Genomic DNA, 22,216 nt, shown 5'->3' on the forward strand with positions numbered 1-22,216 from the left:
TAAGAGCCTGGTAAAGGTTTCCACCTATTCTTTCTGAAATTTATCCCCCACTGATAGTATAACTTGGGCTTCGAGCGCGACAACGTGTATCACAACAAAGAGCAGAGCTGGCGACGCTAGCGCAATGGGATGACACAGAGCTCTTTACGTGCTGTGTGTGGCGACGTCCTGTCGTCTGCTAGTGTCGTTCTATTGCGATGCAATGGACCGTTATTGTTGAAACGTCATTTGCGAAGACTTTGCTGGTCTCCTCATGCAGTTGACGGCGCAACAGGTAGGCAGTGTCGATGAAAAAGACGAGAACGACGAAACGATAAATGGGAAACTGAAACTGAAAAACCGTGCCTGAGGCCCGATTTCGTGCTTTCGGGACGAAGCCAGTGGCTTCGCTTTGTCGCTGTACAATCCAAGCGTAGCGAATCCAGCACGTTCATTAGAACCGTTGCTGCAGCCTTCTAGAACACCGCAAGGTCGGGTTGGTGGCGGGTTACGTTAACAGGGTCCCCGATTTTAGCCACATTGCTGTGGTTTGAGCTGCAACGTCGACCATTCGACTTCGCAGGTCTGTGTGGAGCCGGGCTACAAGCAGCTGCCACGATGTTCCGCACGCCGTTCACGGATTTAATGTCGCCCTCGGTCGAGACGGAAGGCTACCGCAAGTGCCACAAGTTCTCCATGCAGCTGGCCCTCTGCAAGGAGGCCTACGGTTTGAACAGGGCTCCTGAGAAGTGCAAGGCAGAGGACGAGGACTTCAGAGAGTGCATGTTCGGCTTCAAGCAGGCGAGTGCCCCGGCAATTCGAAGCCGGTCTACCCTTGCTGTCGTCAGATGTCGCCCGCAGGTGCTTGGCGGTTTCAGATACCTGTATATAAAGAATGTTGACACGAAACGGAGAAAGCGAACTAGAAAATTGACACGCAAATATCTGGACAGCGGTAAGGGGGCAAATCAGCAATTATCGGTTAGGAAAAAGGTTAAAGAAACAGAGAGAGCTCTGTCGAAAACAGGGATGCTGACGAAATCGGCACTGGGAACATACCGGACCTTTAAACAGGAAATAAAATATCTATGATAATTGTAGGGGAAGCTCTTTGTTGTTTGAGGCCAGGACTGGAGTTTTGCGGACTAAGACGTATAGAGTCAGGTACAATGAGATAGGCACTTTGTGCATTGCGTGCGGAGAGGAGGAGGAAACGGCTGAACACTTGATACTTTTCTGTAAAGGGCTTCACCCTACAGTGGAAAGCAGCGGGGCTGACTTACCCAAGGCATTGGGGTTTAGGGATAGTGAAGGGAAAGTGGATTTTAAGAGGTTAGAAGTAACCAAGCGAAGGTTATCTGATTGGTGGCTAAAAGCAAGACAGGAGTAAAATTTCACAAGACATGGCTAGGTGGCCTGAGCCACCGCCCGATTTAAAGGGTTCAGCCGTATCCATCCATCCATCGGGGCGAAATTAACGCTAGTGTTGCTCAGCGTCTCTCGCGGAGCGGGTCGAGACGAGAGCTGTGTGCAGGAAGTTTTGTATACGGATGAAAAAGCTTCATCAGCTACAGAGCACGGCTTTACTGTACCCAAGTTTGGTTATCCTGCTTCACCTAGAACATGTTCAGTCAACTCTCATTCCTCTCTTTTGGTTCATCGGTATTGAACAAAGTAAAACAGCAGAGTGAAAACATCAGATTCGAACGGGAGAATACCATTTCATGATGAACCTGTGCTTCATGTACATTACTTGCCTATCTAGGAAAATAAGGCGAAAGGCAGCGTGGTTGTCTCATTCCGGTGCCTTGGTTGCATATGGAGGCTGTAAAGGCACTCCTCAAAAGCTGTACTCTCACTCGTGAAATTAAGCTCTTTGGAGCCCGAGAATTTGCGGAATCGGGTGCGAGTCATCATCATGTATTTTCCCTTAAGGTCCCCAGTGAGCATGCCAATGGGGCATTACAACACAAATATAAATGGCAAGCACAAATAAACACAGTAAACGCATTGAAATTAACAAGACAATAAATAGGTAAATAAAAAGGCTTTCTCAGTTGGTTTCATTGACAACACCGTCAGAGAGTACATTCCACTCGGATGTAACAGTTGGCAAAAATGAATTATTGAAAGCATTAGCGGTACCATGAATACGCTGAACACTGCTGCAATTAAACAAGCGTCGGGAGGAGCTCAAGGGGGGCAGAATAAGGCTCTCACGTAATTGCGGGAAATTATGATAAAGTTTGTGAAATAGGCAAAGTCTTGCTATCTTACGTCGTGATGACAGGAGAGTTGGACCAATGGAAGATTTGATATTAGTAACGCTCAGCCGAGAATCATATGTGGATGTTATGAAACGAGCAGCTCAGTTTGGGCTGCTTCTAACGCCTGGATTAGGTATTCTTGATGGGGGTTCCAAATAGTCGATGCATATTCAAGTTTGGTACGGATGAATGTTTCATATGCGATTAGTCTAACCGTGGGCGGAGCAGCGCAGGTAGTAAGAGTTGTGTGAGGGCTAGTTGGTATCTTTGAAGTGCTGCGGGACATATGGTAAGCATATCATCATCATCATCAGCCTTACTGCACCCACTGCAGGGCAAAGGCCTGTCCCATGTCTCTACATGTCAAAATGATGAAGTGCATACTGGAGCGCAACCATCTGTTTCAACCAGAGCAAGTGTGGCAAGGGAAGGCATTCAGAAGCGGTTAGCCTGTGAACCTCATGTGCTCCTTTTCTTGCACAGTTAGGTGTCAAACGTAGCCTAGAACTCCTCTCAAAAGACGTCTCCTGATCAACAAGTGAAAGTTCATCCCTTGCGTGTTGATTGCGCTTTCATGTGCGAAAGCCTGTGACAGCCAAATCCATGAAGGTTAGATTGCAAGAACATAAATATGCTTGCTCACCATTGCAGGGGTCTGGCTGATAGTTCATAAATATGAGAGTGCATCATGCAGTTTAAAAAAAACACGCTCATTCTAACTTTCTTAAAAGGCCTTAGAAGTAGTAAGTAAGTGGCTTTTATTAAATAATAATAAAAAGGAAGGAAAAGATTTTTTCTTGCCCGGGCATCTGCCATCGATACTGAAGCACCTGAGCTGGGGCAGCGGAAATAAAGGATAGCAGGCAGAATGCAGAAATTAAATGAAAGAGGTGAGGGGACAGGAAGAGAGGAAAGGGAGAGAAGTAATATACACGGATTATTTATGCAATAAGAAATGTGTCCAGGTTGTGCGTGTGATTAGATCATGATGGAGCAATAATAACACATGCGTACAACACCGTGTTGACTACAACTGAAGTGGGGCGTGTATACTATGCAAGTGTGCCATCCATTTTGCTTACTGATAAGTAGAGGGAGATTCTGGAACTAAAGTTATTGGTTGCACTTCTGCCCACCAAGTGTGAAAGAAGAGTGCAAGAAAGATGACGTTGCCACACCACCAGACACTGAGCACAAGTTGACGATGGTGGTGACCGATCTTGTTAGCTATCCATCGACAGGTTTCACAAGTAAACTGCATGCGTCAACATAGGCATGCATCACAGGGGCTGGGCTACGCTGTCGTTCACTACAAAATGTTGCTCGTGGATTCCTTTTCAGTGTAGATGTCACGAGCTTGAATTGGGTGGCGGGGAAAGTCTTTAGTGCAATCTTCTAGGCAGTCAGTGCATCTTTTGCTGCCACCAACATAGCCAGAAAGAGCCACGGGATATATCCATATGGGAACAAATATTTGATGTTGTGCACATTTGCATGCTCTGTCTTTCTAACATGTTTTGTTCATGGCAGTGGGGCAGACAATTTGTCTGCACCCCACTGCTTCCCGTTTGCAGTGTGCTCTGAAGCTGCACATAATATTAGTAATAAAGACTGAAAACTTGCGCTCGTGTGTAAATTTTACTTTCATTACACTGCAGGAAATCATGAATTTACAGGTTGTTTCACACTTCAAGGGAAACTGTGGCTGCCACGGTTCAGGTACCGCTGCCGGCGAGAGGCAGCAAGAATTGTGGCGGAACAGCGCAGAACAACGGGACAAGAGACAAGCGCTGTTCCATCACAAATGAGTAACCAACATGCCCAAGCTGCTGTCCTAACAAAAATTGGCGCTTCAAGGTGCATGCGCCTTTGCCACCGATTCTCCCCCAACTGTCAGCGGCAGTGCTTAGCGACCACGTGCTCCCAGTTTCCCTGTAAGTGTGAAACAGCACATGCGGCCAAAATAATGAGCAGTGCGCTTCAGCATTTTTTCTCGTGCATTCCATAGAAAAAAGAGTGAAGGTTTGTTGGAGTTATATGAGAGCACTGTCCTTGCAAGCATATGTATTAAACACCTCCTAATTTGCACTCTGTGTTTGGAGTTGAAGCATGCTCTACAATTTTGTGCCTGTGACCGTCGTGGACAAAAGGTTTGTGGGCTGTTGAAAAGAATTCATTGTGGCATTGCCTTGCTTGGCAATCAGTTGGTATTTGTACTGGTGGATGGAGTACACATGTTCGCTCATGCTTCGAAACTTTGAATTGACCTACTTTGCCTGGCCATGCTGAAATAATTTCTTCTCGTCGAACTGCGTCCCGTATAAGTCTTGTCTGTACATTTGTCAGACAAGACTATGTGGGCAAGCACATTTCATTTAGTCCCAGCTCTGATTGCTGTTGTGCACATGGATGCATACACACAAAGCACCATAAACAATGAATGCCTTAGAGGCATGCTGGAATAATCTACCTTCGTGACCTCTGAAGGCTGAAGACATAACAGCAGTTTCGTTGTCATTTCTCCGTAGCCACGTTCATATTCGTTACTGTGGTCGCAGTACTGTGTCTTTCTTTGCATTGCTTTGCAAAGTATGGACCACGTCAGCTATTTCACAAGGGAATGCTTGAAAATGAAAATTGGTTTTTAAGGAACGAAATGACGTTGTAACTGTCCCTCATGTTTTTGGCTTGAACAATTTTGAGTAGATAAGTCTGGCTGAGCTAAGCAATGCACCGCCTTAATTAGACTTGCACTGAGGTCATTTTCTGTGAGAGACTGCCTTGCAGAATGAATGTTCAGCTCTGCCTGCTGTGTTTGCTTCCTCATTGTGTTCAGTAATAAGGTTACTGTGTGCCAGCAGCGTGATCTGCTTGAGCTGAGAGTACAAAATGTTTCCTTTCGGTAGTCATATTAACGCGATAGCATTGAAGGCCTTGTCTAGGAAATCTGATGTCAGCATTGTCGGTGTTGCGAGCAAAAATCATGACCATGACTCTGGTAGGTGGTGCCCAGAGAGCCACCTGGGTCACATGACCTTGTGCCATTACCAAAACCTGCTCACCGGATAGTGAGCAAACTGCCCACTGTGGCAGTTAAATTAATGATTGGTCGCTTGGGAATACCAACTTGGGCCACAAGGCACACTGCTGGAAGCACCTGCCATCGCAGAGCTGTGGCGCATTGCTTAACCACTGCACCAGGAGTGGTATGAGGGCTCCAGAGATTTATGAATGTAGAGTAGAGAATGGCATTCTGCATATATCAGGTCATATCCTTAAGGCGAAGCTTAAGTCTGGTGACACTACTGCTTGACATCATATCAGTCGAGCAACTGCTGCCCTAGAGGCTGCTAGTGTGCAGAGAAATTGCGTGCTGCCTCACCCCACTGTCTCGTTCACAGAGGATGCGAGTGCAGCTGATGCAAAAGGAACGGGAGAGACAGTTCAAGAATGGTGAGCGCGAGCACAAGTATGCCGAGCCTGCTACCATGGATGGCTTCAACATGCGGAACCCCTACAACTGAGCCTCTGGTGTTGTGTACAGTAGAAAATAAATGGGTGTTCACTGCAGCACCCTTACAGGTTATCACTGTTGGTTGCACTATTCTATATTGTTCTTTCGTAACATTTCGCATGGGGTCTAGGAGGGCTTCCGCCAGGTGCACCCGTGAGGCTCATGAAAAAATTCTCTTCACCCTCACCTTTTGCCACTGACCACATAAAATTTGGTTTTGAGGAAAGTAACTGCGCCATGATGGGAGGGGGGATTAATTTCAACTGCCCAGGATTCTGTAATGTTCGCCGACATCGCACAGTGCATTACGCCTCCATGGAAACCCTGCACCTTCAGGTTGACCAGCCGAACGCTCAAACATTGAGCCACAGCGGCGGGTAGGTTACCAAAACCAGTTGTTGGGCGAGTTGGTGCTGATGATGATCCATAACAGCGCGACAGACGGGACAAAGAAGAGGAGACACAACACACAGCGCTGTGTGTTGTGTCTCCTCTTCTTTGTCCCGTCTGTTGCGCTGTTATGGATCATCGGGTAGGTTACGTTGTTACGTGACATGTTCGCACGGGCAAGAAGCTGCCTATAGCAGCTTATGTGTGAGAGAGGGTATTGCATTGTAAAAACTGTATAGCTTTCCTGTGTCTCTGTGTGCCTGCGCTTGGTAGGACGTCAGTAATTACTCCCTTAATATATATATGTATTATTCAACGAGCTGCGGTTGAGGCTGGAGGCCCATGTACTGTGCAATGTTAGTGCACGTTTAGAGAACATCAGGTGGCCGAAATTATCCAGGGCTCTCCACTACAGCATCCCTCATAGCCTATGTCTTTTTGGAGCGTTAAACCCTATCGTACAATATACCTTATAAACGTGTGTAAGGGCTGCACTTTTTTTTTTCAGATTCCAGGGATAATTATCGGTTAGCGGCTCATACACGTGATGTGCAAAAAAAATTGTTTTGCAAGTAAAAACACACCAATCAGGGAATGAGAGGCATTTATTCCAAGTTTAATCGACACTTGCAGAGTCTTCAGACTCTGAGCTGGTGCTGTGCTCTGGTACGTGCTCATCCACAAAAAGTGGCGCGGCATGTTCGTTGTCAATGCCTAGCTGTTTTTGTTCTTCCCTGCTATGTGATAGAAGTGGTGCGGCTCTTCTTCCAGTTCAGGAAAGTTTCATAACTTGCCGCTGAAAGCACACTTTTGAAGCGAAAGGTTTAGTACTCCCCCTCGTAGCAAGCTGCTTCGCCGTGTGCACAAGTTTGACCTTGAACTGAGGAGACGCCACGCGACAGCTATGACGTCACTCAGCCGCTCGCCTCTATTTTGTTCATTGGCGTTGGCAACGTTCTAAACCTAAACTCCGATCAAAGGAAGGGCGCATAACTGGCTCCCTGCATCAGTGGACACGCGCTTTGAGGTACATGGTGGTGGTGAGAGAGAGAGGTGTGGGCTGCATGCATTAGCGCTGAAAATGATGTGGCATACAGGCGGCACTGCACCAATAGGCCGCAGCGTTCATCGGGTGACCAACCTCTCACAATCAACCATTAACTGCCAGGGCGGCAGGGTGGGTGCGCTGCCTATCCAGTGTGCGGAACGCACTCAATGTTACAGACACCAAGCTGTGTCTACTTGCACAATACACCACGGCTTTTACTCTCGATAACCAGGTTCAGCAGAAGGTCGTGCTTCCGGCGTGTCCGTTCATCCTCATGTGCTTGTAGGCCTACTCCTCATGTCTGTTTATTCCAGCAGACGGATAACTGTAAATGACCCCCGTACGAAGCTGACGATAGTTTCGTCATTCCTCCACCGCCGCGGCCGCACCTTGCTTGGGTACATCGCGGTTTTTAAGGGTAGCCACCTATAGCTTCTGTCGCGTCTGGGTATCTGATACCAGAGTCTTTCAATGCTTTTTCTGGTTACGAAAATTCCGCCTGTTTCATCAGCCGATACGATGTGAACTAGTGCATGGTCATGCGAGAGGCCAGCCCTCGTAGAGGCATGCCTGATACAAGGCCAGAGCTGCGATCCGCTTCTAAGCTCTACAAGGGTCTTGGCTTGAATGACGCTCCGGTGTCTTCGCAAACATAGCAGAAGTTTCGCTCAACCATGGAGCAAGCAACTTGCTGCTAACAAGTGCATGTACACTCGCTCAGACCTAGCTGGTGCCAACTGCCTGCATCGCGTGGGGGGCACGTCGAACCCAACACCTCCTTACCGAACTGTGCTGCAGTCTTCAAAATTTTTCTGCACATACTGCATCCGATAAAGGGGCCTAATGTATTTTCAACAACTACATATTTGCCAACAAGCACTCCTCGGCCCCCCACCGACGCAACGAACGCCAAACCTCCCAAAAACAGAGTGCAAAAGGACTCCGATCTTGCTCCCATTGTTGGCAACTAGTTGCGACATAGCGTCGAAGTATAGCCTAAGCCTGAGCTTATTCGCATGCACATCTCTAAACAGAAAGGAGTAAAAAGGGAGTAAGCTGTCCTCCCTTTTATGAAAAGGGACAAGAGGACTCCCTACTTCCTTTTTACTCCCATATAGGTGTATTCGTGCTTACGAGTGCGGATTGGAATTGCATCGCTGGTTTCACTCGCACACCTATACAGCCGCATCTCTGCAACCACTGCTGGACCTTTCCAATGCGCCATTATATTCTCCTCTCCAGCCGAAGGACCTGGTTCCCTGACGTAAGTTCACTGTTGTCCTCAAGTTGTACCTCCGCACATAAGCCTGCTGTGCTAGATCGCTGCTCATAGTGGTTTCCTCACTGGCTTCCTCTAGGTCCTTTCGTAATTTCTCAAGATGGTCTGCTGCAGGCACTGCCACCGAGTCGGCAAGACCCAGTCTCCTGACCATGTCTTTTGCAATATAGCCAGTTGTCCGACAGGCACCCTTCCATGCATGCATAAGCTCGAGTGGAGACTTACCCGTGATGGCGTGTACATGGCACCTCTTGATACGCCCCTAACAGGAATGGTACCATTAGACCTCACTCACGTCCGTGCTCACTTGCAATGTAAAATAGCATCCTTTAAAAAGTGGCACTCTATCTCTCTACCAATCCATTGCTTTGTAGACGATCTGGGGTAGAAAACCTACAAGTCACTCCCAATTTCTGCGGGGGCAATCCGAGTCAAAGTTGACATGAAATTTCTGCCCTGATCCGAGCACATGGTCTCAGGCATATCCAGTTATTTGTTTGAGGTCTTTGACGGCAAAGGTAGCCTGCCTTAGCCGTCAAAGACCTCAAACAAATAACTTCCGGCCATCTGGTATGCCAACTGGCTATGCACAGTGCATAACAATGTCCCCTTGGTGGGTAAAATGGACCGATACAATTCATGTACACCACCTCGAATGGTGCGCTAGGCCTGGCCAACGCCGTTATGGGCACATGGTCCCGCGTTTTCATGGCGGCAATAATTTGACACTGGTGGCACAATCGATAATACTCTGACATCGCAGCTCACGTTCGGCCAATGAAATAACACTTTTACATGCTGCAATGTCTTGCGTTCCCCAAGGTGACCTGACCACGGCGAATCCTCCAGCTGTTTATGCGATGGCATTACCAACTGTGCACATGCGTCTCGCTACGTGGCCCTGATGATGATAGAGTAGCTCATCATGGATCAGCATTCCGTGCTTGCCAGGCTTGTCCCGTTTCAAAGCATCCTGTTGCGACGAGTCATTCTCTTGTGCCTCACGAAAAACTGGTCGCGCGTTCTGCTTTTGCTCAGCTCGATTATCTATTCCCGTGACTGCCAAGGACACACCCATGTGCTCATATTTCTGTTCTGCTGCATTTTTCCACATGCAGAGGCAGAACATCGCTTACAATTGCCTGTTCATTAAAGGGGCTGTGAAGGGGGCTCTAATAAAGTTGCGGCATGCCTGGGATATTGAAGCACGCCGCTTCACGAATAGTGTCCAACAAGGATTTTTTTAAATGCGCTTTGTGTAAGCTGAGTTATCTGTAGTTAAAATTTGAATTTCAGCGTCTTCGCGCCTTTCTCTCTCCTCTCGTCACTTTTTGCACGCCTCTGGAAGCAGAGCTTCCCGACCCGCCGGAGATAAGCGGCTTATTGGCCGCGGCCACGGTAGCTGCCTGGCGTCTGAAAGAATCTAACCAATGGCCACCTCTCACCTTGTCTACGCAGATGCGGGGGACGGAGGAGGGTGCGAGCATGAAAAAGTCGCCGGGAAGAGCTCGCCAACTTCGACGCGTGATTGTGGGCCGTCTGCTGCGTGTAGAAGAGTATTATTTGGCTCTGGTTTTCTTGGCAACACAGTGCAGTGATTAAGTGAGTTAATGTGCTCTCCTCGGAACGCGTTTCACAGCCCCTTTAAGGAGTTCACTCTAGTCTGCAGGAGTTATGAGCGCATCTACTCCGGCCAGCAATTTGTCGGTCAGCGCACAAAGCAAAGCTGGTTGCGCAGCATCGAACAAGATGAACGGCGGACCTTCTTTTGCTGTGACAGGGACGTACGCCAACTCAGTGCTTACTTCTCAGAATGCTCACCTGGAGCTTTAGACCAGCTAGCTCACACTCCGGTGCCAACGCTCGCATGATGACTCAGGTTCGAGGTTTGCAACCTTACAGTTGTGAGGAAGTTCGTACCTGCTCTCCGTTTCCTCCATGGCGAAATCGATTCCCGAAGTCACTTCTTCAAAGGAGTATTTATTTTGGCCTCAACAATGCGGTTTTTCCTGGATTCTGTTGCCGCCTTATCTCCTGTTTTCTTGGGGCAATCCCAATGCAAGTGGTTTGATGACTTACACTCAAAGCACCGTCCTTTTCTTCCCGCTGACGAGACACTGCACCAGACCCTTCCTTCTCATCCTCATTCGATAGCTTCTCGAACAAATTACTAATCCTGGTGTACGCCTCACACGTTTGTCACAACTCTCCACCAGCTTGGCCACTTTGCTTGGAACGAGGAACATGTCGCTCTCATTGACAACCACACGAGCCCTTGCCTCTGCTGTCAAGCAGTCCTTGAACCTGCCTGTGTCAATTACTGCTTTAATTCTGCAGACCTTTGAGGTTTTCGTATATTAATCGAAATAGTTTATTAGCCGGATTGCGAATCAATTGTCTCATTTGACACCTTTGCTGACCCTGCAAACAGCCTTCTTTGTTCTGCCACTGACAACCTCAAACCCTCTAGAACACCCGCAATTTTCTCATAGTCCTTTCTTCCGTGGGTTGTCAACACAGAAAGCAGTTTGCATGCCCTTTCACTCAAATGTGGCACTCCCCTCTGATGGGACGTCATACGAATCAAGTTGCCTCCACATCCTCAAACCATTTGGGCACCAGGAATTCCAGAATCTGCATTGGTGCTAGTACTCCCTTCTATAATTTCGCATATTTTAAACGCCTATACTCTCCGACCTACCCACAGCCAGCGCTCCGCTGCTACTGTTCTCTTGGGCTCACATCATCTGGCTTTCTGGAATTAAACGCTGCTTTTTTTTTTCTGCCTCAGCAATTTTAAATCGAAGCTGCAGCATCTTGATCTGCTGCTCCGACGCCGTTTCTGACATGACGCTAGTCAGATCCCCTGCCGCGTCCCTGGTCACCACCAACTCCTGCAAGCTTTCATCCCAGTCAGTCCCCATATCCGTGGTGTTAAGGTCCCTGTCTTGCAAGTTGTATGGCACCACCATCAACCATTCCGACAGGAAACCAAGAGGCGCTCACCTGACTTCCAAAGCGTCTCACCGCAATGCTCTTCTCTTGCACAATGCTGGAGGGACTGGTCTTGCAGGTAGCCTCAATGACGTTGCCGGGCCTGCCATCCACGCTACCACTGTTGTCCACTGCTGCTGGTTGCAGTCACTTGTCGTTGGAGAATCCTGTCGACTGCGCCAAACGAACAATTTGTTCGAACTTCGTGATGGTCCCGAAGTTTTTGCTTCCTCCTCCGAAGTGCAGAATCAGGAGCAGACTATTCCAGTCAGAAGAGAAATTTATTTTACATGATGTAGGATAAAGAAAAGCCTTCTGCGACGATGGAACTCCAAGTTTTAAGCCATGTAATGTACCTAGGTCCCTAGGCAGGCAATTATTGTCCTTGGGCTTGAGCCAATTGAAGAGCACAAATTGCTCGTTTTCACACGGCACAGTAGAGACCCGCCCCCAAATTCCTGCACGTATGCCACTGCATGCAGGCACACACACCTCCAGCTGTCCACGGGCAACCACAGTTTCTCATGCTGTGAAACCAGATCGTGCCACCGGCACGCCCGTTCATCCTGGTGTGCGCTTGTAGGCCTCCTCCTCAGTGGTGTGTGTTTATTCCAGCCAAAGGGTAACTGAGCCCGTGATGCTTCCGTCATTCCTCCACCGCCGCGCCTTGGGTTTCCAAAGTAGCCTCAAGTAACTTCTGCTGCATCCAGATATCCGACACGATGTGAACTGGCACTCGGTGTACGGTCATGTGAGAAGTCAGCCCTTGTAGAGGCGTGCATGATGCAAGGCCAGGGCTGCTGTCCACTTCTAAGCTCTATAAGAGCTGCTGCGGTGGCTGAGTGGTTATGGCGCTCGGCTGCTTGCCCGAAAGACGCGGGTTCGATCCCGGCCGCGGCGGTCGAATTTCGATGGAGGAGAAATTCTTGAGGCCCGTGTGCTGTGCGATGTCAGTGCACGTTAAAGAACCCCAGGTGGTCGAAATTCCCGGAACCCTTCACTACAGCGTCTCTCGTAGCCTGATTCGCTTTGGGACGTTAAACCCCCATAAACCAAACCAAACCTAAGCTCTATAAGGTGCCCTTGGCTTCAGTAGTGCACTGGTGTCCTTACAAGCATAGCAGCAGTTCCTCAGCGGGCAACTGGCTGCTGACGAGCAAGCACACGTTGACACGAATATGCACGCTCACTCAGACCTCCTAGCTGGCACCAACTGCCTGCCTTGCGTGGGACATGTTTAACCTAGCACCATTGCGACGCATAGGGACCTCTGCTCTAATGTTTACCACAAACAAAAAAAATATTGCTGAAATTCCTAACCTGCACTTTAGCTCTGCTCTGAAGCCATGACCGAAGGCTGGCATGACAACAGCACAGCTGCAAGCAGCTCCCTTGAGCATAACATCATGCAGTTTGCACTGCAGGCAATCATCAGCTACAAATGTGAAACAAAATACAGTAGCTGACCTATTTAGGAGGCAGAAAATATTAGTTTCACCCTGCGGTTGGTGCATGACAAGCGCATAAGCGCCATAAACAACGAAGCCACCACACTGTCAATGGCACTGTTCACTTTTTCAGACTGCTCGACTATTCACACTTTTTCTCCATCCTTTTCAGATCAAAAAAAGAATACAGATAACGCTTGCAATTAAGTGATGCACACTTCAAAGCAAGACTGCTGGACACAAATTAAGCTGAACAGGGTAGCTTTATTTAAGTGCCAAAAAACAACATTGTAAAGAAAGATACAAATGGTCAGAGTGATCTACATGAAACACCTGCAGAGGTCAGTATGTCCATTCCAGCATTTAAAATTGAGTAAACAACGTTCACACCCTAATCAATGATCAGAAATACAAAGAAGTGACAAATTATGCTGTGAGCTTTTGTACTGTGCAACCAAACTTAAGAGTGAACACATTTTAAAAGTCAATGCTTAAATACAGTGTCTCCACCTGATACCTACAAACATGACCTAACCAGCTCTTGCGAACTGTCTCCCACAAAATGTATGCGATTACTTGAAATAAACATTGTTTCTAGATGCCTTGGCCACCTTAAATACCATGTGCAGCGAATTTTGGACAGCCTGCCTCGCTTAATTCGTATTTATATTAAGAAGATTTCTAGCAGCGTAATTTAGACAACTTTTTGGTTCCCATCAAATCCAAACCGCAGAGTTAAGTGCAATTGTGGGCATAAAAGATGTGGAAACATGCTCATGATAAACTTCTTATGATCTAGATGGTTCAGTCTTTAAGTGTTCATATGTACAGCTACAATATGGCTCCCAAAAACATTTATTAAAAGCACGAACAGGCATCCAATGCACACAAGGCTGTTGTGCAGGGGGTCTGTAATCCTGACAGCCAGCAGAACGCTTCTCCGCACCTAGTAGTAGTTTGACGACTGGCTACGGTAATAGACTTGCTGACCACCACCTCCACCGGTAGCAGCCCTGAAGAGAGATGCAGCAACAAAGGTCAAACAATGGGCTTCGAAATAGCTGTTGCCAAAGTGACTTCAGTTGAAGCTCATCATAACAAACACGGATACAAAGAGTTACCAGATAAAACAAACTAAAAGCAAGGTTCAGTTGGTCCACGCTTTATTTCAATGGGAGATTTCTATAACAAAATGGAAAAGGCTTGACATGCTATCGGTTATAGCAAAACAGTTTTTTTTTTGTATTCTCGTGGTCCAAAATAAGTAAACAAGCAAAGAAAACCTCAAAGGTCATTTGAACTGCCCATTCTTGCAGCACTCTGCTGCCATCTACTGGCAGCATAAGAAACTGCCAATGTGACAACCTTTGCACTGCACTTTGGCACACAAATGGGCACCTTCATGCAGCAGGAACCTCATTTGCACGGGGAGTGACTTTATAGTGCTATGAAGAGCCACTAAACCAAAATAGTGCAATTTTTTTTAACAATGTACTATGCACTTCTACTATAGTAGGATACAACTTAAAAAAACAGCAGTTGCGAACACTGGGCCACGGTCCGCAACATGTTGCATTACTCCGTCAGCCAATCACAACAGTAAATGAAATCAGCTTTTTCATGTTGAAATTTATTAAAGGAGCCATTTATAAAAATTTTAGGCCTCATATTTTTCTTCTGTGATGTGGAACACATGTAGACATCACATGTGGGGCTGTACATATTTGTCTTGTGCTCTTATTGTCCTGATAGCATTTTCTGCAATTTCAATGTGTTTCTTTCCTCAGGTTTGTGCTGGACACCTAACGGTGGGGCATGAACTGGTGCCGCGTCCTCAATTTCCAAGTGCTGTTGAATCAGTTCCATTCTGAAACCTAGCTGATCATAATCAGAGAGCTTAGAAATCTCTAGTGTCCCCGGGTGCTGCTATCAATGCTCCTGGAACAAAATGTGGCTGTACCGCAATGCGGACACAATGAAAAAAAAAAAAGGTTTTCCAGCATCGGTAGCATTTTTTGGATAACACTGTACAACCCTATCAGTTCATCAGATTTATCGCTGCCAAGCATCCTGGCATCTCTTTTTTTTTCTCCCCGTTTGGCAGGCACAAGTCGGTAATTGTGCTTACCAAATTGATGACTGCGCGACAATCCTTCCACTGAAGGTGAAAAACCCCCATGCCTCGCAGCCAGTGAATATCTCCTCTCTCGCTCCCGTACGATACTTATCAGTTTAGGAGAGAACCCATGTCCATCTTTCTTCACCATGCTCCCAGCCAGTGTCTTGTTCCAATGGAGCAGCTATGCAGATGTATAGAAATTGTCCATATGAACAATGTAACCTTGGTCAAGGCGCCCGCTGCTGGGCTTCGAAATAACATGGAAGGCTAAACCATTGGCACTGTTTTTCATGCTTTACAGTGCACACTATGAATTTAACAGTGTACCGTGTTTTTAAATCCGCCTATGCCCTCAACCTGAATCCCCATTTTGCAATTTTACCTTTCATGCATTGCTGAATTCCAGATCGAGCCTTAGATCTGCCCATACTTTCGTCCACCAAAATATCACGGTAAGGGTGAAGAAAATTTGCAGAGCGGTCGTTGATATTGTAGCGGGCTGCCAACGATGAAGAGATGCACTACACCACCAGTTGAAGATGGATGACGTCGACGAAGAAATGCACTATGCCTCGAATCGAAGACGATGAAAAACTCTCTCAGCCTGCTCGGCGCTGCTCGCAGCTATCCCAGCGGCCGGTATATGTCTCTCTGTGAATACTTGTATTCTTCCCCGCTGCATATTTCGTGGAGGCACAGATTTTGCCAACGCCTACAGCAAGCAACTGAGCTACACAGCAGACGCCAACTCTGCCCCTTAATCATACCCCAAGATGCCTTGCAGCAAACAACACTGCCGACCACGACATCAGTTGTTCTGGCCTACCCTCGCGACCCAGGGACATTTTCCAGCACAGATGCCGTCGACGTAAAACATTGGCTCAACACGTATGAACGTGCGAGCATTCACAACCGATGAGACCCAAATCTCATGCGTGCCAATGTAATATGCTATCTAAAAGGTATCACTAGTGTTTGGTACGAGGCACCCATGAAGATGATCTCGCCAGCTGAGACGCATGCAAGCACAAACTTCGCGGGCTGTTTGGAATACCACTGGGCCGACAACTTGCTGCCAAGAGGGACCTTGCTTCCCATGCCCAAACTTCAACAGAGTCTTACATTTCATACTGTCACGTAGTCCATATTGGCATGTTCATATAGGAAGTATTCATAAGACATCAACCGTAATGGGCGTTAACGGCCAGCGCGGCACTCGCCATGGTGGTCACGCGCATGGTTGCCACAACCAGCCGCAGCATTTAATCACTGGTGATGCGTGAAATGTGAGTGTATTTTGCGTCTCGCCGAAGATAATTTCTGTCCGACCCGTAACACCGTGTGACTGAGTGGGGACTCCGTGACCTGGGCGTAACAGAAAAGAGCGGGCACAATGAAAAGGTTCCACTTTGTGAAAACACGGAATGCGGAAGCACTGGCGTGGTGTGGGACATACAGGACTGCTGTTGTGCATCTAATTCACCGATATGGAGGCCCCCCTTGTGCACAGCTTAAGTTTGTAGACAGGCCAAGGAATTAAAGCATACAAATCAAGAAAGGGTGCAATTGCTTGACAGCCAGGTGAGCCCAAGAGTCGTGCTGACGGTGCCGATAGCCGAAGTGCCATTTTTGAAGACATGAGTAATTAAACGTGTGTTTGTTAAGCTACCTAAACTTGTCATCGCTATCTGCTGAAAGTGACGTGTTACTACTGAATGTAGCGTAATTGCTGCACATCACGTTGTTGCGAACCGGCCTAGATTCCAGGTCTTGCGCATTGGAAGCAGGGCTACGCTGCTGCAATGAAAGCTGGTACGCCGCTACGTCTGCCGTTCATGTTGCAAGCGCATGACGGTATTTATTCAACCGTTTTGTCACGTAAATAGGACCGCTATGACGTTTTGTCTTTCTGCTGAAACACCGTCTGAAGTTTCAGCAGTTCGCAGATTACAGTCGCTGGAAATATGAGTTTCTGCGGCACCAGTTTTGGAATGAGGTAATTAATCATATGCTGTTTATCCAAGATGTGTCCTGCATGAGTAGCAGACAGTTATCAACTGATATTAAAAGCTGCAAGTTGTGTACATTGTTGCGTGCAATGCAGCAGGCCAGTTTTACTGTCGAGTCGTGGCAGGTAGCTCGATTATATCACAGCGCAGAAGAATTCTGCTACAAACCTCAAGCACAATATGCGTTTCACACAAAAAAATGGACATTGACTCATTTAACGACGTGCAAAGATGTTACAGATCACGAACAGTACAGGCCGGGTACCTCACGACGTACCCAGACACTGCGCGCTGCGCGAGCTGGCGTGAAACGACCGCCAACATGGTGCGCTGACCACGGCGCCGCGCAGACTGGTAGCGCGGCCTCAGTGAATACCTCCTATTGGCAGTCCAGGCAGTGAGGAAGACAGCGAAAGGAGGCATCCAAAATAAACTGTTGATTGGGCGCAGTGATTGGGCTGCCCTGCGCCCACTATGGCTTGAACGACTTGGAAGTGGCGAAAGCAACAAGCATGCTCAGCGGTCTTCCAACAGAATGCCCGCCGCTCTTGCCCGTGCTCAACTTAAAGCTGATAGCGAGCTTTCGTGACATGGCACACAAAGTTACTACAACAGTCTGGAGCAACCTAGAATCGGCTCTGCCTGGATGCAATCAATCGATAAATCGAGTCGCGTCTTGCATCAAAAACAAAGCGATAAAGCCGCCCACCGGTACCTCTAAAGAGTGAACAAACAAACAGCAGAAAGGTTCGCGGCATTACTGCCTTCTCAAAGAAGCATCGACCCGATGCTTCAGAAAATATAAGGCAACTAGAAACAAAACAAATTGTGCACAATAAACACCAAGAGTGGGAACACAGCATCCTTTAGCGCTTATAGTAATAGGGCTTTAGACGGACGACATGAACAACTTCTGGTCGTATGTGGCATCGCTGAGATGCAGTCATTTCATCAAGGATGATTTCATAGTCCAGTTCACCTGGCCGATGAAAAACCTTGTACAGGCCGAAATAGCAGTGCAAAGGCTTTTCACTCAATTACGTGGCGGCAAATGGGCATCCAAACCCAGGCTCGGTTTCTTGGCTTGTATTCCACGTTGTGTCTTCATAGGTTATAACGTCTAGCATCGGTCTGCTGCTGGTCTTTGATCCCTAATCAGACAAGTCTTTGGGCTTCTGGGCGATGAAGGTAGGTGGCGACGTCATCGCTTTTTTTCTGTACCATTGGGCAGCATGGCGTCTAGCGTGGTCATGGCCTGCCTGCCTGGACGAGCCTGAAGGGAGTCATCTGGATGGTGTCCTGCACTGCGGTGTTATAGGCGAAGACAATGTAAGGCAGGATGACATCCCAGGTCCTGTGTTCAGCATCGTCATACATATAAAAAATGTCGGTGATGGTTCTTTTCAGGTGTTCCGCCAGTCCGTTGGTCTGCAGATGGTATGCAGTTGTTCTCCGGTGGCTTGTTTGGTTGTAGCGCAGGATGGTTTGCTTCAGTTTTACCGTGAGTGAGCACTGTTCCCCTATCCATGATGAGCACATCAGGGGTGCCATGTCGCAGAGGAATGCACTCCACGAAAAATTTGGAGACTTCAGCTGTTCCATTCGATACGGCTTTTGCCTCGGCAAAGCGGGTCAGGTAGTCGGTCGCTATGATGATGCACTTATTTCCAGACGTTGACTATGGGAAAGGGCCAAGCAAGTCCATGTCGATCTGCTGGATGAGCCTTGAGGGGGGTTCAATGCGATTCAGAAATCCTGCTGATCGGGTGGGAGTGGTCTTTCGTCACAGACTAGACAAATTTTCCACTTCAGGACTGCCAGCACCGTATCCAATACTCGCTGAAACATCGCTGGTGTGGAACAGAGACGAAATGGCATCATCCTGACCTTTAAAGAGACCAGAGTTATGAATGTGGTCTTCTCGCGCTCTCTTTCTTTGACCTCGATGAGAAATACCTTGGCATTGCAGAGCAGGTCCAGTGTGTCGATGTGGAAGAGGGGAGTTGACATCCTTCTTTGTTATGCTGTTCAAGCAGCGGTGATCGACAGAGAATCGAAGTGCGCAGTCTTTCTTCCTCACTAGAACAACCGGTACTGCCCAGGGGCTCTTTAATGGCTTGGATGATGTCATCGCGAAGCATTTCTTCCAGTTGGTCCTGGATGACTTGTTCTTGTGGCAACACATGGTAGAGGCTTTGACGCAGAGGGCAATTGTGCTGGTTGGTTCATTATCATCATCATCATAAGCCTTACTACACCCACTGCAGGGCAAAGGCCTCTCCCATGTCTCTCCAATTAACCCTATCCTTTGCCAGCTGCATCCACCCTTTGCCTGCAAACTTCTTAATCTCATCCGCCCACCTAACCTTCTGCCGCCCCCTGCTCCGCTTACTTTCTCTTGGAATCCACTCCGTTACCCTTAAGGACCAGCGGTTATCTTGCCTTCGCATTACATGCCCTGCCCAAGCCCATTTCTTTCTCTTGATTTCTACTAGGATGTCATTAACCCGTGTTTGTTCCCTCACCCACTCTGCCCGCTTCCGATCTCTTAATGTTACACCTATCATTTTTCTTTCCATGGCTCGCTGCGTTGTTCGTAACTTAACCTGAACTCTTTCGTTAGCCTCCAGGTTTCTGCCCCGTAGGTGAGTACCGGTAAGATTATGCTGTTGTACACTTTCCTCTTGAGGGGAATTGGTAAACTGCCAGTCATGATCTGCGAGAGTTTGCAGTATGCGCTCCACCCCATTCTTATCCTTCTAGTTATCTCCCTCTCATGATCCGGATCAGCTGTCTCTACCTGCCCTAAGTAGACGTATTCCGTCACAATTTCTAGGCTCTCGCTGCCAATTGTGAACTGTTGTTCCCTTGCTAGGCTGTTGAACATTACCTTGGTTTTCTGCATGTTAATTTTTAGACCCATCGATCTGCTCTGCCTGTCTAACTCATTGATCATGATTTGCAGTTCACCTCCTGAGTGACTCTGCAAGGCAATGTCATCAGCAAATCGCAGATTATTTAGGTATTCTTCATTTATTCTTATTCCCAACTGTTCCCAATTCAGGCCGCGAAATACCTCCTGTAAACATGCGGTGAACAGCATTGGAGAGATCGTGTCTCCTTGCCTGACGCCCTTTCTTATTGGAATTTTATTGCTGACTTTATGGAGGACTATAGTAGCTGTGCAGTTGCTATATATTTTTTCCAGTATTTTTCCAGTAAAAAAAAAAAAAAACGCGTGTCGATGGAATTGCATAACCAGGCCTGGAGTGCGGCCTGATCTCGGTAACCAGAACCGACAACGCACTCTCTCACCAGAGCAGGATTTGGCCACCCTGGTGTAGTACTTGGCCACAACCTTCTATGATCAAACCAATTAACCCTCGGCCCTCAGTCCCCAGTGGCTGCAGAGCAACTGACCACGGCGGCGGTCAGACCTGTGACGCAGCAGAGGGTGCTAAGAATCTCTGGCTCCGGACAGGCCGCCATTGGAATCTGAACCTGGCAACGTTTAACGCTAGAACTTTAGCTAGTGAGGCTAGCCTAGCAGTGCTGTTTGAGGAACTAGCGGGAATTAAATGGGATGTGATAGGGCTTAGTGAAGATAGGAGGACAGGTGAGGCGTATACAGCACTAAAGGACGGACACATACTGTGCTACCGCGGGTTAGAGGATAGACGAGAACTAGGTGTGGGATTCCTCATTAATAAGGATATAGCTGGCAACGTAGAGGAGTTCTACAGCATTAACGAGAGGGTAGCAGCTATAGTAATTAGACTGAATAAGAGGTACAAGCTGAAAGTGGTGCAGGCCTATGCACCCACATCCAGCCATGATGACCAGACCGTTGAAAGTTTCTATGAGGACGTGGAATCGGCTGGTTGGTTATGCTCAGCAATTGGCATTTGTCGGACCGTCGGCAATGATGAGAAGCACTCGCTGTAGCTTTGCAGCACATTGCGGATCTGGCCTTGTCTGTTACAGGGCAGGGCTGGGTTTACGTCTAAGACATGCTTGTGATCTTCTTTAGGTGAATCTGCTGGGACTCTATTCGAGAGGGCGAAGGCATCGTGAATGTTGGACAGTTCGTCGAAGAAAGCAATCGTTCCTTTGTTAACATGCCGATATTCTTCGCTGAAGTTCGTCAGCAGCACTTTAGCTTGTCCACTGTGGACATATTCAATGCCTCTTGCGATGCAGATTCCTTGCTTTAGAAGCAACTTTGTGTTCCCCTCGCTGAGAGCTTCCATATTTTTTGGCATCAATGGCACCTACGGGGTGGGATGCTCACTTGTTCATCCGGGACACTAAGGGCAAGATGCTGCTCCATGGCTGTCATCGAAGGGATGGCTTGGTCTGCCAAAAGCGTGATGAGCTTGCAATGCAGGCCGATGATCACCTGATGTTCATTAAGGAAATCAGTGCCCAGTATCATGTTGCAGGAACACTGCTGTAGCACTATGAAGGCCGCAGAATAGGTATGTCCCTTGACGGAGACTCGCGCTGAGCATTGCCCCGATGGCATAATGAGATGGACTCCAGTGGTGCGAATTTGTCGGCCGCCCCAAGCAATCATGACTTTTCTCAATTGCACGGCGAATGTTACATTCATCACCGAGTGATCGGCACCCGTGTCGACTAGAGAGGTAACTTTCCGGCCGTCTATAACCACTTCCAAGTCCTGGCTCTAGAGGTATACGGATCGTAGGGAGTTGGTGTCGTCGGGGCTTTTCTGGATTGCAGGAGTCATTCTGAAGCCCGATCGCGCAGTGGTCGAGCTTGTGTTTGTGTGCGGCGTAGCGGGTGCAGCGTCTTCATAAGGCGCGATCGGATCAACCTCATCTCCACAGGTTCCACAAATAGCCGCTGCATAGCTACAGTGGTGTGGATGGTGAGCAGGACAAACATCTTGATGACACGTGATCCTCTGAGCATAAGTGCTATCATGAGCCATATGAGCAGGAACATGAGAGCCTGATAGCCTCGAATCCTACTTGTATCGATACATGGTGGCCGCTTTCAGAAACAGTGGAAAGGGTGGTGTGTTCTTCCATTTTTAAGAATCCGGCAACGCAGCAGAACCCTCTCCACAGTGCTGACAAAAGCAGTCGCCGTACACTGCCACGAGCAGGGTCTGAGGCTATGTGTCATGCACTCCTGTGTTCCTGC

At 47.9% G+C, this 22,216-nt stretch overlaps 2 protein-coding genes across 3 annotated transcripts in view; one reads left to right on the top strand and one right to left on the bottom strand.

Moving 5' to 3' along the window:
* Nucleotides 1-394: 394 nt before the first annotated feature.
* LOC144108789 (NADH dehydrogenase [ubiquinone] iron-sulfur protein 5-like) lies at nt 395-5,832 on the top strand. 2 transcript variants are annotated; one of them, XM_077641970.1, is made up of 3 exons: nt 395-470; nt 563-780; nt 5,648-5,832. In XM_077641970.1, exons 2-3 carry the CDS (start codon nt 598-600, stop codon nt 5,768-5,770), a joined length of 306 nt encoding a protein of 101 aa, XP_077498096.1. In that variant the 5' UTR covers nt 395-470; nt 563-597; the 3' UTR covers nt 5,771-5,832. The 2 variants fall into 2 exon arrangements, with proteins under 2 accessions (XP_077498096.1, XP_077498097.1); XM_077641971.1 differs by having other exon boundaries at nt 402-475.
* Nucleotides 5,833-13,163: 7,331 nt separating this feature from the next.
* The window catches only part of LOC144107656 (tRNA selenocysteine 1-associated protein 1-like), a 30,216-nt gene continuing 21,163 nt past the window's right edge, over nt 13,164-22,216 (bottom strand). The window contains exon 7 of the mRNA XM_077640759.1: nt 13,164-13,932. Coding sequence (XP_077496885.1) covers nt 13,866-13,932 — 67 coding nt within the window. The 3' untranslated portion in view covers nt 13,164-13,865. The remainder of the gene's footprint in view (nt 13,933-22,216) is intronic.

The sequence above is a fragment of the Amblyomma americanum genome, chromosome 10 (assembly GCF_052857255.1).
Source record: "Amblyomma americanum isolate KBUSLIRL-KWMA chromosome 10, ASM5285725v1, whole genome shotgun sequence".
NCBI classification, from domain to species: Eukaryota; Metazoa; Arthropoda; class Arachnida; order Ixodida; family Ixodidae; genus Amblyomma; species Amblyomma americanum.

Coding starts and splice junctions, on each gene's coding strand:
- LOC144108789 (XM_077641970.1), top strand. CDS start 598: ATGTTCCGCACGCCGTTCACGGATTTAATGTCGCCCTCGGTCGAGACG. Junction 781..5,647: donor GCATGTTCGGCTTCAAGCAG/GCGAGTGCCCCG, acceptor TCTCGTTCACAG/AGGATGCGAGTGCAGCTGAT.